Raw genomic sequence first — 23,002 nt, forward strand, 5'->3', positions numbered from 1 at the left:
AAACAGGGGTAGACAAGTTTGAAACTGCCTAATGAATAGCTTCATTATCTCTGCCTTGGTTTCCTCATCTGGAAAGTGGAAAAAATAATTGGACATGCCTCATAGGGTTGTTGTAAAAATTAATGAAATAACCCATGTTAAGCCCTTAGTAAAAGGCCTGACACTTGGTAAAGGCCCAATAACTATTAGCTATTGCTGGGGATTAAAAAAACCAACGGAAACATAGCATATCCCCAACAGCTTGATTTCCTCCCTGCCATGGGTTTCTGGGAATGGCAATTCCATTTTATCATTTTGGAGTTGTTCACTCTCCAAAGGTAGTTATCCTTTATTCCTCTCTCTCATGCTCCCACCCCCACCCCAGTAAATCCTGGAGGCTTGACCCACAAAATATTTCCAGAGTCTTACCATTTCTTACCCATTCTGCTGCTACCACTCAAGTCCAAGTCACCAACAAATTTCATCTAGATTACAGCAGTGGCCCCAACAGTCTCTCTACTCTCTCTTTTCTCTGCTATATTCTCTACACATCAACTGAAGTGATACTGTTACTACTTATTTTATTTCAGATAAAGTCACTCCTTCAACATTTCCCTACTTCATTCCAAGCTAAAGCCAAAGTCCTTTCCATTGAGTCCCTGTGACCTTTCTCACCTTGTCCATCACCCTCCCCCTTGGCTCCTTCATTAGTTCATTAGTCTGGCCACCTTGGCCTCCTTGCTTTTATTTTTACACACAGCAGGGATGCTCCTTCTTTAGGGGCTAGCACTAGTGTTCCCTTTCTACTCAGATATTTAGGGGGATGGCTTGCTCTCTCATTTCCTTAGGTCTCTGCTCAAAACTCTGCTTTATTTTTTTTTCATAGAACTTATTGCCAACAAACACAGATTTTCTAAATGTACTTATTGCATTTATCATCTGCTTCCTTCCCCACTCCCATTCCCTCCCACTGCAAAGAATATAAGCAAGGCACATAGTAAATGTCCAATAAAATTGAGTGAGTGAATGAGACGACACGTTATTTATTTTGAAGAGCAGCTATTCTCCTATCTCTAAAACATTTTATGAATCACAAGAGGTAATAATGTATTATGACTGTAAACAATCCTAAGACTTTTAAAGAAAGAAAGTTCATATTATCAAAACTTACAATTATCCATCCAAAATATTATAGGTGGTGGTAATCCAATTGGGGGTCTGCAGGGAAGTACTAAAGACTGGCCACTTTGAAGTGTGATTGGTTCAAGTTTTTCTTTGGTCCACAGTGGTGATCCTATTAAATAAAAAAATAACTTCTCAGTTATTTCTGCATTGAAAAGTACAAAAAGAAAGCACTACAAATAAAGGCAAACTGAACTTTTGGAGAAATAATTTGTAATTTATGTACACTAAATTAATGAGAAAATATTTTTAAATACAATGTTAAAAGAAAAAAAGTAAAAATTTAAAAAATGACAATTCTCATGTATTGCCACTGATAGTATAAATTCTCAGTCAGTGATTCCACAGCTGAGAATTTATACTAAATACATCATCAGGAAGACAAACAGTTTTGACACAAGCATGTTCTTCACAAAAGAATGAAAAACATTTAAATGTAAAAAGATTTGTTAAATAAAGAATTATACATCTACACCTTTGAATACCATAGAGTATTATATAAGTACACTTATTTATAAGATCGCTATGGGAATATACATGATATGTCAATAAGTCAGAAAAGGTTGTAAGATAGTATTTCAGAAAATGAGCTGGTTTTAAACACATACATACATATCTGCCTAGGAAAAAACAGAAAGAATATTTGAGCAGTAGTTATTTCCTTGAATGGAAGGATTCATGAACAGTTTTTAAATTTCTTTTTTGTTTATTTATAATTAGTTTTTCTACAATGAACATGTATTATACATGTAATAATTTTTTAAAAATGACCAGAACTGAAAAATGTGACTGTTATTTAAATACATGCTCTTAAGGTTTTTGAGAAGATTTTGGTACTAACCATTGCAAAAAGAGCCTTAATAATATAAAGGTAGTGAGGACACTCCACTTCCAGTAAAATTTTGAAACAAAAATGTTTAAAGAAATAGCATTTAGACCTTGATCACCCATATCATACTGAATTTCTTTCCATTTGGCTGTAGGAATTTCACTTTTACAGGAGATATATAAGAAATAAATAATTAGATGAACTCAGGGAAGAAACACTTTTTTTTTTTTAACCCCGATATCTTACACAGGACTTGTGTAAAAGATAACATTGGATTGATAAAGCATTGGACTAAGGAGCTTCCTAGGGTAAGGTGGAAAGGAGCAATAATTTTCATGCAAAACAAAGTCAGAATATTGGAAGCAATGCCACTGCTTTCTTGAATAGTATTTGGATGATGTCACAGAAGCTGAGTCTTGGAGAAATACTTTAAAAAGGGTTATGTTGGTTGACAAGTTTCCACTTACGGGATGGGCGGACAACAATGTTATTAGAAACTGCAGCTCCGCGTTCGTTCCTTGCTGTACACTGATAGACTCCTTCGTAGGTCTCGGCTTTCCCTTCGCTCATGATGTTAATTATGAGTGTTCCTGTGCCAGGCTTCATGGTGACCAGAGGATCTTTATCGATGTCAAAATGAGTCCCATTACGGGTCCAGGAAAAGCTGCCCAACACACAAAGCATTAAGTGTATTAATGGTCCAGAAAAATGGGATTACCTTAACAAATTCCTAGGAGTTTTATGGGTTTCTAGAAATAATTACTAGATTTTAATATTCAATAAGAGAGCAATAAGCCCTCATATCTAAAATGTTTCATTGAATCACGACCTGGGAAAAAAGGGCAGGCTATACATTTTAAGGTACCTGTCTTCTTTAGAACTAGCCCAAATTTGACTCAATAAAGAAATCATGCACACAAATTGCCTGTCATTTTTCTAAGAAAATAGAGGGAACAGGTCTCCCAGGTACACTCTCTTAGAGCTTTATTAGGATTTTTACTGTAAACTCCATTGTTCACAGAGTTGATAACCTGTCTATAAAAATTTGCTTGGGGCTGAAATGTGACAAGACCTCTGCAAGTACTATTTATATATGACGAAAATTGATCAGACAAATTTCAAGTTACCAAATTGTGAAGTGTAGGTTGGGAGGAGGTTAAGAGACATAAGTTCCAGAGTGTCTTAAATGTTGCTTATTAAAAATAGTAACTCTACATAAAACACATTTTGGGAATTTTTAATTCTAGAGATGATTTTGAGAATCCCTTGGGAGTTATGCCCAATTGTCAACTGAGATCCCTCTTTCTCCATTTTATTTTTATAAAAGATTGACTTATATAAAAGTCACAGTGCTCATGTAATTAAATACTTTACAACTAGTCACAAATCAATGACGGCCATGCTCATACAAAGGTACAAATCTCTAAACGTCACAGTGTTTTCCAGAGTCACTTGGATTTCCCTTCCCACTGCTTATCTTTATAGCAGTTGTTGTCATAACCAGGGCAGAAACTGGTGGTGTGGATGCTACTGGCATCTTGTGGGCAGGGGCCAGGGATGCTGCCAAATATCCTACAATGCACAGGACACTTCCACCCCCAAACAAAATATTATCACCCTCCATATATCAATAGTGCTGAAGAGGATAAATCCTGTTTTATAGTGAGTTACAGAAGGCATTAATTGTGAAACTGAAAGGAAACCTCATCAAGGGATACCACATCAGGCCTTCTGTGAGAGAGGCTTTCCATTAACATAGCCAAATATATTATTTTGAAGCAAACCTTTGCTGAAAGTTTTGACATAGTACATATTCAGTCCCAGTTAATTTTTCTCAGGGGCCAGTTTGTGATAATTTAATAAGGTCTGTAATAGACAAACTTGGAAATAAAATAACCAGAAACTTTCACTACTTTATTACTTAAAAATCCATATTACATTTTAATAACAATAACCCAACTCTCCAAAACTTCAATATATGACTGGACAAGTTACAGATCATCCACTGTGGGGCCTTGAATAAGTTACTTAGCATTACCAGGCATCAGTTTCCCATCTATAAAATGTATTGGGTTGGACTGGGTTATCTCTAATATCTCTCCCAACTCTAAAATGCTTTGCGGTGATCTAAAATGCTATGCAAGATCCAAATGGCATGAATTCTCACGACTGAACTCTGCCAAGTTTGGGAAACCATTTAAGACTATTTTATAAACTGCTATAGAGACAGCAGAGATCTTGGAAGTCATCAAATTCAACCTCTTTATAGATGAGGAAATTAAAGCCCAGAGAAAAGGGATGTGCCTGTGCCTTATGGCCATTAGTATCAAAACAAGAATCAAAAGGCTCTTTCCATAACTCCTCACAATTTATAAGCATTTTGCAGAAAAGCACGGGCACGGAAGTGCAATAATCTGGGTTTTCAAGAAGAAAAAACAGGCTCTAATTAAGCAGAGAGACAAAACAATATACCTACAGGTGAGACTTTAGGGATATGCAGGACCCAAGTCCTCTTCAGTATCTTTGAAGAGCTGAAATGGGCTGAGATAGATGAACCAAAGGGCAATCTAGGGAGTCACAGTGAGAAATATCCAGCTAAAAAAGGAAGTGCTCTACATAGCCTGCCTTGTTTGATGGAAATTCCCAAACATATTTCTCTATTCAGAGAGATTTCCTGATTTATTCTCAGTACTATAACAAAGCAGAATGCACACTCACCTTGGGGGCGGTTTCCCTTTGGCCTCACACTGGATTACAATATTCTCCCGAGGGTCAATAATGTAATCTTTTGGAGACTGTTGGGTGATGGTTGGAGGTTGTACCACTTAATTGTAGAAAAAAAAAACATGTAAAAAAAATAAATCATTTAAAATCATAGTAGTAGCCATTTTTTCCTGTATCAAAATCACTTACCTTAGACTAAATATGCTTCAAGTATTTTTAGTAATTTCTAGTGTAGCAGCACATACTTCAGTAGATTTTTCTGCTAAAGGTCTGCTAAAACTGCGAAGTCAAGGTTTAACTTTCTTTTGGTAACTATGTGCACTTGCAAAGTCCATTTTCCCACACTAAAAGTTTGGGGAAATAATTATCAATACAAGCCTAATATTAAGACAGTTTCTTTTCTGATGTAACAATGAGAAATTCTTTTGATTCCTTTGGTTCAAATGATGTTTTTCAAAGGAATTTAAGTTATGAGAAATTTGCATCTTTCTTAAGAAAGAGTAACAGACTTAGGTCATTAGTGTGTGCTCATATAAATCAATATACGTTGGGAACAAACACATTTGAGAAGTTAATATTAAACAGACTGTTAAATTGGAGATGTGACATCTCTTATCAGAGCCAGGAGGTAAGTGAATTAGGAACAAAGATAAAAGAGTCTTATTTAGAAGATAAATGGAATTGAGGAAGTTCTCTGTCCTAGGAGACAGTGTTCCCATTTACTCTTCAAAGTGTTATCTGATCTTTTATTATCAAATCCTTTGGGGAAACTGTTCTGACCCAGAACAATCTAATCCGAAGAAAGCTGTATCTGGACCACTAATGCTCTTCAAGTCGTTCTAAGATCCTTCTTCTTGTGAGATCAGAATTAGTGTTATGACAGGAAGGGACTAAAGAATAATTTTTTACAATCTCTTTTTTTCTTACTCAGGGCAGCAAAATGGCTTGACTAGGAAGGCACAAAGCAGAGACCTAAACTCTCTCAACTGGCTCCTGGTAAGAAGCCACTGCTTGCACAACTCCATGGAGAGCTGTTTACATAGACCAGTGGTTCTCAACCAGGGGCAATTTGTCTCTACCCTTCCAGGGACATTTGGCCATATCTGGAGGCCATTTCAATGCTTTCGACAGGGGTGGTGGTGATAGCGGCGTCTTGTAGATAGAGGCCAGGGATGTGGCTGAGCATCTAACAATGTACAGGACAATTCCACACAACAAAGACTTATCTGGTCTCAAACGTCCATAGTGCTGAGGCTGAAAAGTCCTGAGGCAGACGACAATGTGCTTGGCACCCCTGGAGCTGTGCAATGCAGTGGCCATACCACAGCACCTTTCCTCTGCATCTGGGAAATTCCCCCAAGGCCCTCTCTTGGATTCTCACTGTTCTTTCCTTTCCTGCTGCATTTGACATTCTGGCTCATTTAAGTTTTTCATCTTCTGGATCTTCCCTTTCCTCTCTGCCCATACCTCTGCTTCCTTTGTGAAACTTCTTCCACTTGCCAACCAAACATTTCTCAAAGCTCAGTAACCGCCCACTGTTCTTGTCTCTCTTGTGGTTAACTGTTGCTAGAGCTAAATGTATCACCTCCACATCTTCAGTCTTACAAATCTATAAACCCGGTTGTGTCCTCTTGTCTTGTCTTCTAGTCTTATTGCCACCCACAAGACATCTTTTACTAAATATTCAAATAACAGCTAAAGTACAAATCAAAAGCTAGCCTCATTACTGTTATCATTTATTGTGTACTATTATATGCAGGGTACTGGGCAGTGTCAGTTTCCCTTCCCTTTGGAATATCCCATCCCCCTCCTTGTCTTTCCAGCTGCCCTTCCCACCTCCGTCATGCATATGGAATCCTCATTTTTCTAGCTTTGTCAGTTTCCAACGTGGCCTGATTGTTAAGCACTAGTCTGTTTCTTACTAGCTGTGCGATTTCAAGCCAATTTCTTAACTTCTATAAGTCCTAGTTTCCTGAGAGGAAAAATAAAGTTTAAAAGTAGTATCTACCACCTAGGATAGCTAGCAGGATTAAGAAAATAATTTCTATAAAATTCTCAGTTTATACCAATGCTATAATTGTTCAATAACATCAGCTATTTTAAAATTATTATCATAATCATTTTTATTTGGACCAGATTCACCTTTGAATGATCCTTCAGGCTCTGGGAGTATATAGAATTTGGGATAATGGAAGGAAGCCTGGAATTCCACATCCAAGGAATAGTGGCCATAGGGAGTGGGGGAGGGGACTCTTAGGAGCAACTCAGTTCAATTCCTTGTGCTTTTCTGGGAGTGACACAGGTGCAAATCTGGTGGCTTCAAAGGCAGAGCTTCTATTCACAGGTCTGCAGCAGAGCTGGCTCAGATGTCACTCCTAACTGCCAGGAGTTTACTGTCTGGATATACCTCCTTAAACAGTGCTTGGGTCACCTGCTAATTAACAAATGCTTTTCAGCAGTAAGAAAAAAAGTGATTTTACGTAATTTTCCTGGTTAATCTAACATCAAAGGAAATTATCAAATGCCTGAAAATTGACTATTTTTAAACTAGGTGATAAATGCCACCTAACTGTCAAAGGCAGTGGAAAGTTTTGCTTAGAGCAAGCCACTCAAAAACTATGTGAGTGGGAGCTGCTTATCTTTTGTCCACTTCAAGACAAGATTCAAATTCGCTGGGTTAGTCTACTGATGGCACCTAGAAATACTAGTCTACATAGTCATGAAGGCTAAAGAAGCATAAAAGGACATATAGCTGCCATCTTGTGTAAAGCTTTTGCCTGCACCCACCTTCTAAAAGACACGAAAAGACCTATCTTTGTTCCAGAAAGCATTAATTAGCCTTTATAACAGATGAGCATTCTCTCTAAATTTTGAGAATTTTCTCATTGAGTTACATCAGATGTGAATAAAGCTTGGAAGTTAGTAGAGCAGCACACTGGTAAAAGAAAGAGTAATAGCCAAGTTTTCAGAATTCATGCAGATAATACATTACAACTGCTTCTTGGTATTGAAATACAATGTTTAGCTAGAGTAAACACACATGCTTAGAAAGACAAAGGTCACAAAACATGAAATTGTGCATTTAAATCACAATATTAATTCAAAAAGCAAAGACATGGTCACATTTTCACACTGCCTAGTAATTTATAGAAGGACACTTACAGTCTTCAAGAAGTTTTGCTTTTTCCCCATCAATATCAGCAGGTAAGTGGGCAAAGAGGATTAAAGAAAATTAGACGTTAATAATAAGAACGTTAGAACTCTGAAGATAAAGGGACATCTTGTCTGTTTGATTTGATCTAAGAAAACCTGTATAGTGAAGGTTGAATTTGTGAAGTTGCAAGACGAAGAAATTTGCATTAACGGTTTCCTTTAATCTTGCAGCAGCTTTCCCACATAAACATATGGAAGAACAAAAGCAATGCTGTAGGCAAAAAAGAGTTCTTCCAGGAATAGGAATGGTGAATTCCATTCCATATATGTTGTGCTGGATAAGTAATTATGTTCAATTTGAAAAATAGCTGAAACCTACAATTAATTTGAGTTGTCACATACTGTGTAGTGTCTGGTCACATTATCCCAGACATCACTATGCATATGGTAATAATACCTAACAATGGGACATTGCTACAGTGATAATGCTCCATGCAAGCCAAGTCCAACACTAATTTTAGATTTTTATATTTCTACGGTTAATCTCCAAAGTCATTAATTGAACTTTTTAGACTGTTAGCAGATTTCTGCTTCATAATTTCTCAATCACTCAGGGGTTGCTGGTGCCCACACCAAGGAGCTGTTCATGTAGTAGAGAAACGATGTAAGAAATAGGGGCAGGGAAGAAATTACATTAGCATGCAATTCAAATCATTCCACAGCGCTGTCTGTTGTTACTACCTGCAAAGGTTAATGTAGGAACACCTGAGTTTTTCTGTGACTTTCTTTTCATCATGGTTATGCCTCTTCTCCATTAGCAGTGATAATTGAGTTAGCCATAGGTAACTGTTTCCCTCTGCTTGACAGATTGAACAGTCAGATTAAGGGGGGATATATTTAATATGAGAGAGAGCAAAAGCATTTCTCTCAAATGCTTTTCTTTCCCTCCTGTGTATCTGTCAGGGCAAATGCTTACTTAGGCATTCCCACTCCAATGGGCTTAAGCAATTGTATATTTTTTTGAAAATTGAAATTAAGGTCACTGGATGAATTTTTTTTTAAATAAGAAAAGCATTGCATTTTATTGAACTTTATAGAAGCACAGCAAAAAGTCAACCAAGTGTGGGACAAACCACATCTCTTCTTAATGTCTTCCCACTGGCAGTTGCAACCTCTATGGCAATAATAATAATAATAAATAAATAAAAATGACATCCCAACAATTGAATAGCCCCAGGAAAGTGCTATCTTCCTTGCACCTTGGAAAGCTTGCCAAACAGATATTCTATTCAGGAAGCTAATGGCTTCTAAGAGGTCATGCAGATGAGGGATAAAGGAGAAATCGATTCTGAAGTACAGTAATTGTCCAGGTTTGAAATTTTGCTTTCCATTTGCAGGAAAAGTGACCGGGTGGAACTTAGCATTATCTTTATTTTTCACAAACAGGCCACCCAGAGCAGGGAGAGCACAGTATATATTTACTACTAGGAAAACGGAGGGCGAATACAGTAGCTGTTGTTTGCTCCATTTTAGTGTTTTTGCATATTACTTGTATTTTCAGCAGTTGCATTTTGGCATTTGACCACATTGTTTAAACCAAATAAGACTATTTGTTAGGCTCTAGATAAGATACTTTTCCTAGTTCTAGACTTATATTTAAGATTCAAAATTGGAAAGTGAGATGCATCTTGTCTGAATCAAGAGAAATGAATTCTGGGGTGGTTTAGGGATTCCGAGGGGCATGGAGTTGGCAGAAGGAGCCTCCCCTCATCTTTGCAGACCACCCTCAGCATATGACGGGCAAGAGTAAAGTGGTGAGGGGATGAGTGGGGAGGTCTCCATGATCATTTTAAAGTGGCTCATATAGTTTTCTTGCAGGACTGCTTCTCTAAAGAGCCGCCTGTTGGGAAGATCAGGCAGCCTGCACAACTCAATCCTTCTCAGGCCATCCCCAGCAGGGCAGACAAAAGGCACCTGAGGGGGAAGAAGGAGAATGACAGGGAGGTAATTGTGAGTCTGACCATTTCAATGGCCACTTCTACAGTGTGAATCTTTATAAACACCAGGTGCTGAAGGTAAAAGCCAAATTAATTTTGATTAGCTTTTCAGTATCACACAGACACCTTCTCCATTCACGCAGTTCAGGGTGATGATAAATGCTGGGAGGCTTTGACTCCTGGGCCTAACAGCTTTAAAATGTTAATACTTACGATCAAGAGGTACTTCCAGTGCACTAATCATCTGACACAGGAAGAGAATCAGGGGCACTCTGCCCGCAGATAAGCGCTTCTTTTTCGGCATTATTTTAAGCTGCATTAGCTTAACGCCTGCTGAGACCCACACACTGAATTTCCTTTTCTTCTTTCACAAAAGATTTTTTGAAACGTTGTGTGCAACGTTTAAGTAATTTTCATGCGGGAAACTGAAAAAGGATAGAGTAGGAATAATAATTATAATGTATTAAAAAGAAGGAAATGAAGAGCGGAAGTCTGCAGCACAGAGAACTAGCCCTGTATTATACATGAACTCTAAAAAAAAGTTAACTTTTAAATATTTAACTCTCAAAACTGGAATAATCATTTATCATAAATCAGCTAAAATCAGTTCAGAGATATTAGTAGTGATGTGAAGCATAATCTGTCTACCATCCTTATGATTTTTCCATTTTAAATGGTATTTGTATTATGAGTGTTCAGAGGCTATCATATCTTTCCCAACAGATCAGGAAAACTTGGCTTTTAAGCTGGTTAGAAAGCAATCACTTTGTGACTTTAGAGGGGTAGCCTAATGGCTTCTCCATTCTACAGATTGTCTCTGGGAAAGTTCAGGGGATTGTTGTAAATTTGCTTCAAAGCCAAAACACTAATTTACCAGAAGAGCACTTACTATTCAGGTCTTCCCCATCTCCCACCTAGATTATAGCAATGAACCTAGCTGTGCTCTGAGTTCGGGCCTTCCTCCCTGTAGTAACCCTCCTTCACAGCGCTGATTAATTTTTTCTACAAGGCCTTCTCTGGTTAAATATTGGGAGTAGCCATATGTGATTCCTCAAATAAAGTCCAATGTATCTTTAAACAAGTACTTAAAAATCTCAGTGATCTGGGCTTAATTTCTCCTACAAACCTGACTTCCTTTTATTTCCATATAACCGTTTTTTGGTTGGATGATTCATTTCTGTTTTTCTTTCTTGTGTCAGTCCTTCGATATGACTCAAATTTTCCTGCCTTCTTGTCTTTGTTTATTCTATTTCATTTGCCTTTATCCACCATATTTTCTTATCAAAGTCCAATTTATTTCTTATGGATCAGTTAAAAGGTCACCTCCAGGAAACATTAGCTGATCACCTGAACTAGAAGTTATTTCACCACCACCCCGAATCCCTGAAATTCCTTGTTTTAAACATCACATACATAGGTAGAAATATATTAATAAATAGACTGTGTGTGTACACACACTGCATACATGCTCTCTACTCCTCCAGGAAAGGATTTTGTCTCTCTCATCTTTGTAGCCCTCTCCCAACACCTAATACAGCCTGCCTTGCATATTGGAAGTGTCCATTGCAAAATGGAGAGCATGAGCGCAAACATATTAATAGAAGATTGATATCCAGCCCACAGCAAACTCCTACCTGAAATGATAGGTTTAATCATGTCCTCTCCTTCATGAAGAGAGGTGGGGCAACCAATGACTCTCTCAAGAAGGTGGGAGGGATGTTATTATTATAAATTGCTGTACCTCCCACAAGTTGAAGTATTGAATTATTTATGTAATTTTTATTTGTATGATTGTATATTTTATGATGTCCATCTTTTCCAATAAACTGCAAGTCTCCTCAGGGCAGGGATGGCATCTGTCCTATCCCCCACTGCATCCTCATAGCCCATCACAGTGCCTGGCACATGGTAGGTAGTAAATAAATATTTGGAGGAAAAAAAAAATGAAAGGAGAAAAGGGGAAAGAAAAGGAGACTTTACAATCTTTGAAGCTGAGGTTGCGTTTGGATAGTTTGACTATGATCTACCCAAGGCTGTACTTATATTTATACTGCTTGGTTTAAAAACCAATATCTTGTTAATATGATCAAATTAGTTGTACGATCATGTCTGTGTGTGGAATAGTGCTTAAATGTTAAAAAGAAAATGAAATAATCCTAATAACATATTTTGCTAGCAATCAAGTTCTGATTTGAACATGATTAAAACTGTAGTAGGACACTTCTTGCGAAACAAATTTTAAAAGAATATGCCAGGCTGGGCGTGGTCACGCTTGTAATCCAAGCAATTTGGGAGGCTGAGGCGGGTGGATCACCTGAGGTCAGGAGTTTGAGACCAGCCTGGCTAACATGGTGAAACCCTGTCCCTACTAAAAAATGCAAAAATTAGCCGGGCATGGTGGTGGGTGCCTGTAATCCCAGCTACTTGGGAGGCTGAGGTGGGAAAATTGCTTAGCTGCCGTGAACCGAGCTTGTGCCACTATACTCCAGCCTGGGTGACAGAGCAAGACCCCATCACAAAAAAAAAAAAAAGAATATGCTAAACATAAACATTATACTTACATAAATATTATTTTGTGAATAAAACATCCATATTATTTGGCTTCATTTAAGATCCAGGAAATGTCTTTCCATATTATAATATCCAAACATTCATATCCATTAAGCACTGAGACACAGGTATAGAAGCTCACTCAACCATTTCTGAACAAATACAAACCAGACTATCTTTCTGTGTGTGCAAAGCACATCTAGATCATTTGGTCAAATTTAATTAGGTCTCTCATGAGTTTCTGGTTGAAACACTAATTTTGAATTCACATAAGCTTTAGGGAAGTTAAAAATAAACGTCACAAATATCATTGAAAACATGCAGATCTTACATATTATACATATTGAGATAAAACAAAAGAGTCAAACTCTGAAAAGGAAAATGGTTTATTTGTCTGATTTCTGTGTCACGCTAATGGAGATTATTGGACTTAAGTGCCAAGTTCTCCAGACAGGGGCTAGAGAACTAATATACTTTCCAATAGATGTACTAATAAATTGTAACACCTGTAAGATCTTAAACAGCTGCGTACAATTTCTGTTGTAAATTCTTCATGTATTTTGCCTGGATGTATTAACTATTCACCCTCCAATATAGAGAAAATCATTAGACAAATTCATATAAAAGAAAGTATCAATCAACCTCTATGCTTTTTCAGAGTATACATGGAGTAAACTATTACACATCAAATCACAGTGTTTTATAAAGAAAAAAATTGCATTTTTAAGAAAAATTGAAAGCACTTACTTAAAGAGACATGAGTTAATAAATCCTCATACTGCTGGGAGGTCATGAACTACGATAACTGAAGATGAGGGTTCTCCTCAGAAGTTTTAAGTTAAACTGCACCATTAGCCACAAATCGTCTCTAGTGTAGGTTCTGTTAGAGGAGGATGAAGCAATGGTGCAGCCCACCCTCTGGCTCCTGCCCATGGAAAATCACCCACTCTTGTAACGTATGCTCTTATAGGTGAAAATCCAAATGCCTAAGGACAGCATTAAGTTCCCAGCACTCAATCAAACTGAAAATCAAATAGAGCTACAGAAGACTGAGATTTCTCTTGATGAGAGTAATGTACTCTGCACACTGCACAAAGAAAAACCACTGCTTTGCACTCTCGATATTGACGTCTATTCTTTGACTCAGTAGGAGCCCATCTGCCTGTACTTTACCTTGGAAAATGATGGTCATTCTTCATTAAGTGAGAATCATGAACTAAAACTAAATTGTTAATGTAATTATACTACAATGAATAAAATCCCAATTTGAAATAGCAGCATGATTTTTAATCAAGGCTAAGGAGTATGTTAGTGCAATATAGCTTACAATGTACAAAAAATATTTGCCATAGATATTTTAAAGCATGATTGAATGAGATAAATGGTAGATTCGTCTTCTGAAAAGTAGATCACCCTGATATTTAAAATCACACATATTGCTAAAAGGACTGACAGTAATGATAAACAGCAAAGCCTTTTCATATCTCATTCAATTTAACTCCATTCAAAGCAACTTTTCGTATGTTACCTATAGAACCTGTGAAACAGAAGGGGGAAAAATTCCCTTCTTTGATAAACTTTTCATCATTGAAAAGAAATGCAATTCAAGGTTCCCTTATTTCTTTTGCCTCAAATTCATATTAAATCACAGAGCAAATATTCCCCTGCATTACTTACTATGTATTTCAAAAGAAAACCCCACAGTTTTCACAAAGGATTCACATCAAGCCTGAGAGAAACAGCTCTCCTGTTGCTTACTTAAGAAGTCTTGTCTTTAGAAAGAAAATAAAACCTTTCTTTTTCTCTCAAATGAAGGAGGGAATTATTTTAATTAAAAAAATCAGCTCTCTACCAGAATTCGAAGGCCACGCATTACTCGCCATTTCATTCTCCTCTATTTGGGCTTTTCAGCATCCCAACATGGGTGGGTTCCATGCTGGTTGAACACATCACACGATCTACACTCTCCAAGCAGATAAACAAATATGCTTATGTGACTAGATGCCTTTTGACACACTAACTATTGCTCTGATGCCTCATCAGTGGCTCGCCTCAGTGACTGGATAACTAAGTGGGTATGACATCATCTTGACTGTGAAAGACATTTTTCAGCAGTCAACTTGGGGATGGTCACTTTTTATATTTTAAATATTTATCTTAAGGAAGAAGTACACAAATGCACCTCTCTAGCCACGCTGTGCTTTTCAACTACAGATTTTAAGTCTGAGACTGTGGAGGAAAGGTTAGAGAGAAATGGACAACAACAACTAATAATTAACACATCAACAGAGTCAGTTACATCTGCACCACTACACAATCATTAATGCACCTCAGAAAAAAGTAGTCTGGGATAATAGGACTATAGAGATGATAATGATCAAACAAGACAAACTGTGAGAAGCTTTAAGGACCATGTTTCTAATTTCCTCCTAGTCCAAAGGAATCTTCCATAGTAGAGCCTCTACCAGGAATGTAGTAACTAGAACCTGGACTAGTACCTAAGGAATGGTGAAGAATAAACAGGTGGTTTTTACCCCAATAACAGATAATGGAACAACATCCTGATAACAGCTCAAAATCTCGACTTCTCAGAGCACTGTAACTAATGATCTTATTTGATATTCATAAAAACCCCAGAAAACAGAAAAACAGGTATTTCTACCTATTTAACAGAAAGAAAATAATCCAGTCATAATGGCTACCATTCACTGAGCCTTTTCCATGTGCCAGGCACAGCGATGAGTCTCCTCCAGGCATTAACTTATCTTCCAAACAATTCCAGAAGGTAACTTCTATTACATTTCTTAACTTACTGATAAGGATTTCAAGGTGTAGGATGGTGTCACCTGCTTAAATGTCACATGATATGTGAAGTACCAGATCTAGAGCTCCAGTTCTGGAAGGTTCTGGAGCTTTTAGCCATCTCACACTGCCACACCCTGAGAGGTCCCTAGCATTTCCCTCCCTCTTATATCCTCTTAATTTGTAATTAGTCAATAAGCAAACAGAATTACCAAGTTTAGTTACTGATGTTAAAAAAAGAAAACCTCTAATGGTTTCTGAATATCTATGGAAGATCTTCACAGTGTTGCCCATGGCACAACTTTAGGAGCTTCTTCACACCAGATTCCATGTGAATAAGACCCCATGGACTTCTACCACATGCAGGCTCTGGCCTTCTAAAGGAAGAACAATTTAAGACAATGTAGACAAGATGTACTTTAAAAAGTTAATTTTAAAAGTAGGCAGTGTGTGCACATGGTACAATATTCATAAAGTACAAAAGACCATAGCATGCAAAGTAAGCAACCGGCAACCCCCTTTCTCCCTTAGGAAGCAGTCATTATTACCAAGTTTTGTGACTCCTTCCAGAGAGAGTTCAGGCATAAAGAAACATAAAAATATATTAAGCAATAATTTAAGGACATTTTAGATTTAGAAAATTATTAAAAAGCTTTTGGGACACTGACATTAGATTATCAAAAATACCAAGGTCTTTTTGAATGAAATCCAGTTGTTTGCAACACACAAGATCATCTGAATACAAGATTTTTCACATCTCTTTTACTTAGCACAGCAGTAACAAGAAAGAAAATAGAACAATATGAAGCAATGATGTAACTGAGAGATCTAAGACAAATGATGAAGCATGGTTAATGAAAAGCTCGTGTGTGTGTGAGACTAATAGCAACCCTGACCGAGGACAGCACCTGTTCCACACTTTCCAGGCTTGTCCAGCCAGCTATCTGATGACAGTTGTCAGGATTGGCTGGGATGAGAGAGCTGATTGGAAAAGGAAAGATGGTTGGGGAGAAAGAGGAAAGAACTAATTCTTTGCAAACGAAAGAGAATTTCCTTCTTCATCCCACCTTCCAATCCAATCACAATTCACTAAACAGAGTGGGGAGGAGACTGCTCCACTCTGAATGCCTGCCATGCTCACAGTCTTTCTTCTGCATTGACCTCAACACTCTGACCAAGGCAAAAAGAATCAGGGTGGGTGTTCAGCCTTTGTCTGAACAAAGGCAGGGAGCCATGTAGAGCCTGTGAGTTGACTTGGCTGCTTGTGAGGCACTGAAGAGTGACCAACTAAGTGGTAACAAATTCCTTTCTCATAGAGAGGGTGAATGTGAGACAGAGAGAGAGTGAGTCAGCGGTTTGGAGCAGGAACAAAAGCCAAAGGTCAAATAGAGGCAAGGCATTAGGAGCAAGCATGAGTAAGCAAAAGATATGAGGCATCGAGTGCAGAATGAAGCCAGTGGGCAGTAGAGGATCAATAGAAACAGAGACAGAGAAGAGCTGAGTTGCCATGACATCACCAGAACACTGGATAGGTGATAACAAGCACCTACTACCCTTGCACTATAATCACCAGGCCTGTAAATCTCTTGGTACCCCAAACAATGTTCCAATTCTCTGTGAAGTTTGCCACACTAGTGACTGAGGTTGAGACATCTTCCTGTCTTTCTCCAGTCTTGTGTATTCTACAACAAAATTTCATTAATATGGCAGGTAGACTGTTGCATTGGTGGCCCCAGGAAGCACCCTTCCCAGTATCCATGCCCTTGCATAGTCAACTCTCACAATGGCTGTGGGCTTGGCCATGTCACATGCTTTGGCCAGTGGGATTTTTAGCAAGCAATATGTGAACAGAGGTGTGATGACCATTTGCACACTGCAGCTTATCCTCTTGTAATGTTCCCTCTGGGAAGTATGAGCCATACTACTGATGATGAGAAGCCAGTGGAAAGAGACCCCGGGAGATGAGAGACCATCCTGGACTCTCTGGCCCCAGCTGAGCTCCCAGCCAAAAATAGCTGAGCCAGTGACTTTTTAAACTACATGCAACAGAAGAACCATCCTGCCAACCCTCAGGATTATAAGAAATAATAAACTGTTGTTGTTTTAAGTCACAAAATTAAGGAATGGTTTATTATATAGGCATAGATATCTGCAATAATGAATTAAGATAAACTGAGATTGGCTGTTTCTTGCAACCAGAAACATACTAACATGCACATTTAGGAGGACTGATGATCCAAATGTGCAGGTCTCCTTACAAGGTCATGGCCGAACCTAAATTAGTAAATAGTGTGGCGATGGAAACTTCTCTTCAAAACTATCTATCCTTTTTGGTTTTTCTAGATACTTCTCTATATATATGTTGGTGCAGCCAAAAGGCACATACTTAACTTACATTTCTCACACAAAACTTATAGTCAGAATAAATAGAAGGTGGTTAACACTGACCATTATTTTAGCATAAATTTGTTTATGCTAAAATATTATTTTAGCATAATTGTAAATTATGCCTAATTTATTGTCTTAGGCATTATATTAATTTATTTCTAATGCAGAATAGCAAAGATTAAGGTAGAAAACAGGATGAGAGAGTCCAATATTGTTAGTCTACCCCTCCTACTTTCCCATCTCCGTGAATCATACTAGAACTCTGGCTGAGCTCAGCCCCAGCTTCTATTCTTCTCACTCTCCCAAAAGACAGGTAATCTGGAGAAAGGGAGGAGAGAGGGACAGGCCAAACCACAGGGACAGGCCTCTTCCTTCCTCACAAAGTCCACTTCTCAGCTGATTCCCTTCAGATTAGAAAACAGAAACAAAGTTCCATTTAAAAACAAAAATGGAAAGTAGGAAACTGCTCTAAAAGTGAGGTCTGAGAAATGAAAATTTAATTCTGAATATGGGTCTTCAGAGCAACATATTCAGAAACATTTGTGGAGTCACTGAAACAAGCTCTAGCTCTATTTATCTTCCTGTAAACTGAGATTTCTACAAATAGCACTGAGAAGATGTAAGGATTGGAAACAGTTTATTAAAAACTTCAGCAAAAAAAGGCCCTTCAGGATATTAATATTCTAAACATGCTATACCTTATCCACTTGTCAAGAAAGCAACACATGGCAAAATGGCAGCCATTTAATAGTAAAAAATAGCATTTTGAAATGCCAGGCAGGCTAGTCACTTTGAAAAATATTGTGTCACATTTCAAAGGTAAACCCTGCTATGCTTGCTGAATGGTATGAACCAGTTAGGGTAGGGACGCAGTGCACAGGTCAAAATCTCAATATGTACTCCTTTCCTAATGAGTGTGAACGGTAGTAATGCAGGGAGAAGAGAGAGCAGGAGAGAGAATTAACCTCATGGTAGAAGTCCATGGGCTACTATTCACATTCTACTCCAGTAAGAAATTAACATAGAAGTCTCAGTGCTTAACATAATACAATTGATACTTCGCCTGTTCTATTATCCAGTGTGGGTGTGCAGGCACCTCTGCTCGAGGCTGACAGAGGTGCCACCATTTTGTGATGCTGCCAACTCAACAAATGTCTTCCGAAGTCCCCATGCTCTCCTGCTCTTACCTTCCTCCAATCAGAAGTGATGCACACATCTTTTGCTCACAACCCATTGACCAGAAGTAGTCAATGACTCCAATCACCAGAGAGTCTGGGAAATGCTGGGGTGTGGGTGGAATATTTAGTGAGCACTAGTATTTCTGCCATGGGGAGCATGGCCTATTCACAATCAATCTGAAGTGCTTTTTCTGAAGAGTTTCAGAAGTGACATCCTACAGGATGGCCATCTTATTGTTTCATCTCGGCGATTAATCAGGGAGCAGGATGATGATGATGATGATGGGCTGTGTGGGTGCTAGCTAGTTGAAGCTACCTCCTCTGTCTTCCTCCCAGCTGCATCTATGAATCATTCTTTTCTGTAACTTGTGCTCCCCCCAAGCAAGGGCCTGAGCATGTGGGTTGGGGAGGCAAAAGGCTCAGATTTACCAAACCCAAAGGGCATCACTCCCAACATGTCACAGATTACTATAATCTTCCCAGCCACATTTCAAAATATATTTTGCCAAGGTATCCAGGCTCTCTGTAATCATAATGGAACCATGAAAATGAGAAATAGAGATGGACATGACATGAAGAATTGTATATTCCACTTGCTATCAGTGCAGGGGAAGGTATATTATCACAAACCAAATAGCTGAAAATTCTTCATTCCAGCCAGAGGCTGTTTCATGTAAAGAACAAATCTCAGTCACTTGCTGATACGCATGTTGTATTATAAAGAACTTACCAGCAAAACAGCAGAGGAATGCATGAAATATTTAACTCCTGGTGCATTTAATTTTCTTTATACAGGCTATGTGAATATCTGCCTTTATAAAAAAATAAATAATCAACGAGCGGCCATTTGTTTGAAAGAAAATTTATCAGGTTTACTCCAAAGAGCATCCCTCTCCCAAGCATTTAGAATATAAATCAGTTTCTTGGAAGTTAAATATTAACTCCTCAGGAGACCATGTCCTCTGTGAAAGGTAAGTACACAAAAGCATGAATGTTAGAAACAATGTCCTCTGTACTGTGAGATTTAATCAACGCAACAATTTAAGAGCTTTGGCATATTCTGCTGTCTCTGCTCAATTCTGCTGTCTGTGACTTCTCAGGAACCACTTTTTCTATAAAACCACACTCTCTTTTCACCACCATTTAAATGGACTCCATAGAAAGAATATATTCCATTGTGATGATTTAAAAGAAATGTCAATTCAAAGAGCAGTTTAGGTAGAAATAGAGCGACCATACAATCCACAATTCCACTGCTCAGTATATACCCAAAAGAAGGGAAATCAGTATATTAAAGAGACATCTGCACTCCCATGTTTGTTGCAGCACTATTCACAATAGTCAAAATTTGGAAGCCATCTATGTGTCCATCAAGCCATAAATGGATAAAGAAAATGTAGTACTTATATATAATGGAGTACTATTTAGCCATAAAAGAGAATGAGGACAGGTCAATGGCTCATGCCTCTAATCCCAGCACTTTGGGAGGCCGAGGCAGGTGGATCGCTTGAGCTTAGGAGTTCAAAACCAACCTGGATAACAAGGCAAAACTCTGTCTCCACACAAAAAAAATACAAAAAATAAGCTGGGCATGGTGGCAAGCACCTGTAGTCCCAGCTACGCAGGAGGCTGAGGTGGGAAGATGGCTTGAGCCTGGGAGGCAAAGGTTGCAGTGAGCCAAGATCGTGCCATGGCACTCCAGTCTGGGCAACAGAGCCAGATCTTGTCTCAAAAAAAAAAAAAAAAGAAAGAAAGAAAAAGAGAGAGATCCTGTCATTTATACCAACAAAATAAGCCAGGCACGGAAACTCAAACATCACATGTTCTCACTTATTTTTGGGATCTAAAATTCAAAACAACTGAACTCATGGAGGTAGAGAGCAGAAGAATGGTCACCTGAGACTGGGAAGGGTAGTGGGAGGGTGGTTGGGGTGGAAGTGGGGATGGTTATTAGGTACCAAAAAAAAAAATAGAAACAATGAATAAGACCTAGTATTTGATAGCGCAACACGGTGATTATAGTCAATAATTTAATTGTACATCTTAAAATAACTAAAAGAGTATAATTGGATTGTCTGTAACACAAAGGATAAATGCTTGAGGGGATGGATAACCCATTTTACGTGATGTGATTATTACGCATTGTATGCCTCTATCAAATCATCTCATATACCCCATAAATATATACACCTACTATGCACCCACAAAAATTAAAATTAAAAAAATTTTTAAAGTTTTTTTAAAAAGTAAAAGAAAAAAATAAAACCAAAGAGCAGTTTGAAATGTCCTCAGGTAGAAGTATTTTTGGTCAAAGTATCTAGCCTCCTGGAAGAGTCAGGACAGAAAAGCCTCTGGTTTTTATCAAAGTTGGTTGATAAGAATGTTAAACCTAGAATGACTGCCTCTGTGTCTTTTCAGTTTAATTTTCATGGACAATTTTGTGTGAGTAAACTGAGCATTTATTTTCTAAAGATAAATATTTGTATCCTCTGGAAAGAAATATGGGGAGTAAGAAAAAAGTGAGATAAGGAGGACAAAGAAAAAGCAAGGAAAGAAGAAATGTTGTGGAAGTAATACATTTCCAAGTTATGTTGTGTTTATTGTTATCATTTTTCTTCAGAAATTGTGGTAGTTCACAAATAAACTGGGCTAAAATACTTACAAAAATAATTTCTTTAAATATATTAAAGGAATCACAAAGATTTCAAGAAAACTTTACTAGAAGATCTCCTATAAGGGCTTATGCTTTGAAAGTCTCTGAGGTCTGCCTTCCTAGACTCAACACTGAATTATGATAGCCAAATCTGCTATAATAGAAATGGAGTCAAATAAACCAGCCACCAATAATGATGGTTACTGAGATGCCAGCTCAGGGGGAAAAACCAAGACCAGAAATGGGAAGACAGCTAAAAATTAGATCCTTTGAGGCTGCTGGTTGTTGGGTCTAGGCACAAGCAGGCATGGGAAAGTGAGTACCAGCCACATGGTGCTGTCTCAACCAAGGGAAGAATGAGGTGAGCAGGCCATGCAAGTCTGCCCAGTCCCCTCTCAGACAGGAGTGGGCTTGGGGCTCTCAGCTGAAGTTGAGCAGTGGTTTCTGGGTGGCATCACTTGCTGCATCTGTGTCCAGTGGGGCCAAGTTGGATAATATGAGAAGCAACATTTTGGGGAGACAGTGATTCAAAAGCCTGGCAGAAGTGAGCTATGATTGCATCACTACACTCCAGCCTCGGTGTCAGTGCAAGACTGTTTAAAAAAATTTTAAAAACAAACCAGAAAACAGAAAACAAAAGGCTGGCAGAGCATCCAATGGAATTTACACATGAAAGGATTTGGTAAAGAATGAAATTCAGGGAGGTGGCAGCAGAAAGAGTACCAGGGAGACCACTAAGAATAAGATTAGAGACCAAGGGATGTAGGAGATAGACTCTACAGACATCGTTAGAGCTGGGAAGAATAACTGCATATAATTTTTATGAGATATTGGGTGTGGGTGTTGCTCAGGAATGGGCAGAATAAATGGCTAACGGTCCTACTCCTGAGTGGTCAGCTGGCTGAGGATTAAGCAGGCAAAGTTGGGTGGCTTCTTGCCTGCCAAAGTTGAACGCACCTCACTGAGCAGCTTCTTAAAAATGTCCAGTTAGTCTGTCTGAGGAAGGCTTTCCAAATTTAGGTTTCTGTCTCCTTCGAGAATTTTAAATAAGACTATTGTAGGCCCTTGCTAGAGTATAAAACACTAATTGTTGCTCTCCAACTCCTCTCACAAGCCTTGCAGAGAAAACAGTTTTTATTTTTTGGAAGATCTAAATGTATTCTATTCTATTCACATGTACTCCCAAACCTAAAATAAAAGTTAAAAAAAATACCCTTCCAGAAATAGCTGTAGAAGGCCTGTTAATACTCAGCAGGAGCTTGGTTTTAACTTATGATTTTTATCAAAATTGGTTATAAGAATAGCAGATAGATAAATCTCAGTGTTTTCTCTGTCCATTTAACTAAATCAAGACACCTAGTTCTTCTGTACAGATTTTGTAAATTGGACTAAGCCATCAGACAAGCTATCAAGCAAGATGCAGGAAAAACGGTCACGTTTGAAAGATGTACTTTGGTTTGAACTGAGAGCAAGGGTATGGATGGAGATGAGCTGTTCTCTATACATTTCTGTGAAAATTTTGCCCAAGATGGCAAAGCAAGTGATAATCTCTACATTGGATGCTGAA

The 23,002-nt window shown here is 38.2% G+C and overlaps 1 protein-coding gene across 44 annotated transcripts in view; it reads right to left on the reverse strand.

Annotated features, from left to right (window-relative positions):
- Nucleotides 1–23,002, reverse strand: part of NRCAM (neuronal cell adhesion molecule) — a 314,284-nt gene that overhangs the window by 88,239 nt on the left and 203,043 nt on the right. For 29 of the 44 annotated variants that reach the window (XM_054559664.2, XM_054559661.2, XM_063726129.1 and 26 more), the window contains 5 exons: nucleotides 10,078–10,289; nucleotides 7,877–7,894; nucleotides 4,709–4,814; nucleotides 2,458–2,654; nucleotides 1,151–1,273 (listed from right to left, as the gene is read on the reverse strand). In XM_054559664.2, coding sequence (XP_054415639.1) covers nucleotides 1,151–1,273; nucleotides 2,458–2,654; nucleotides 4,709–4,814; nucleotides 7,877–7,894; nucleotides 10,078–10,183 — 550 coding nt within the window. In that variant the 5' untranslated portion in view covers nucleotides 10,184–10,289. The remainder of the gene's footprint in view (nucleotides 1–1,150; nucleotides 1,274–2,457; nucleotides 2,655–4,708; nucleotides 4,815–7,876; nucleotides 7,895–10,077; nucleotides 10,290–23,002) is intronic. The other 15 variants (XM_063726137.1, XM_063726124.1, XM_002818345.6 and 12 more) reach the window with 1 other exon arrangement.

Source organism: Pongo abelii, chromosome 6 (assembly GCF_028885655.2).
Source record: "Pongo abelii isolate AG06213 chromosome 6, NHGRI_mPonAbe1-v2.0_pri, whole genome shotgun sequence".
In the NCBI taxonomy this organism is placed as follows: domain Eukaryota; kingdom Metazoa; phylum Chordata; class Mammalia; order Primates; family Hominidae; genus Pongo; species Pongo abelii.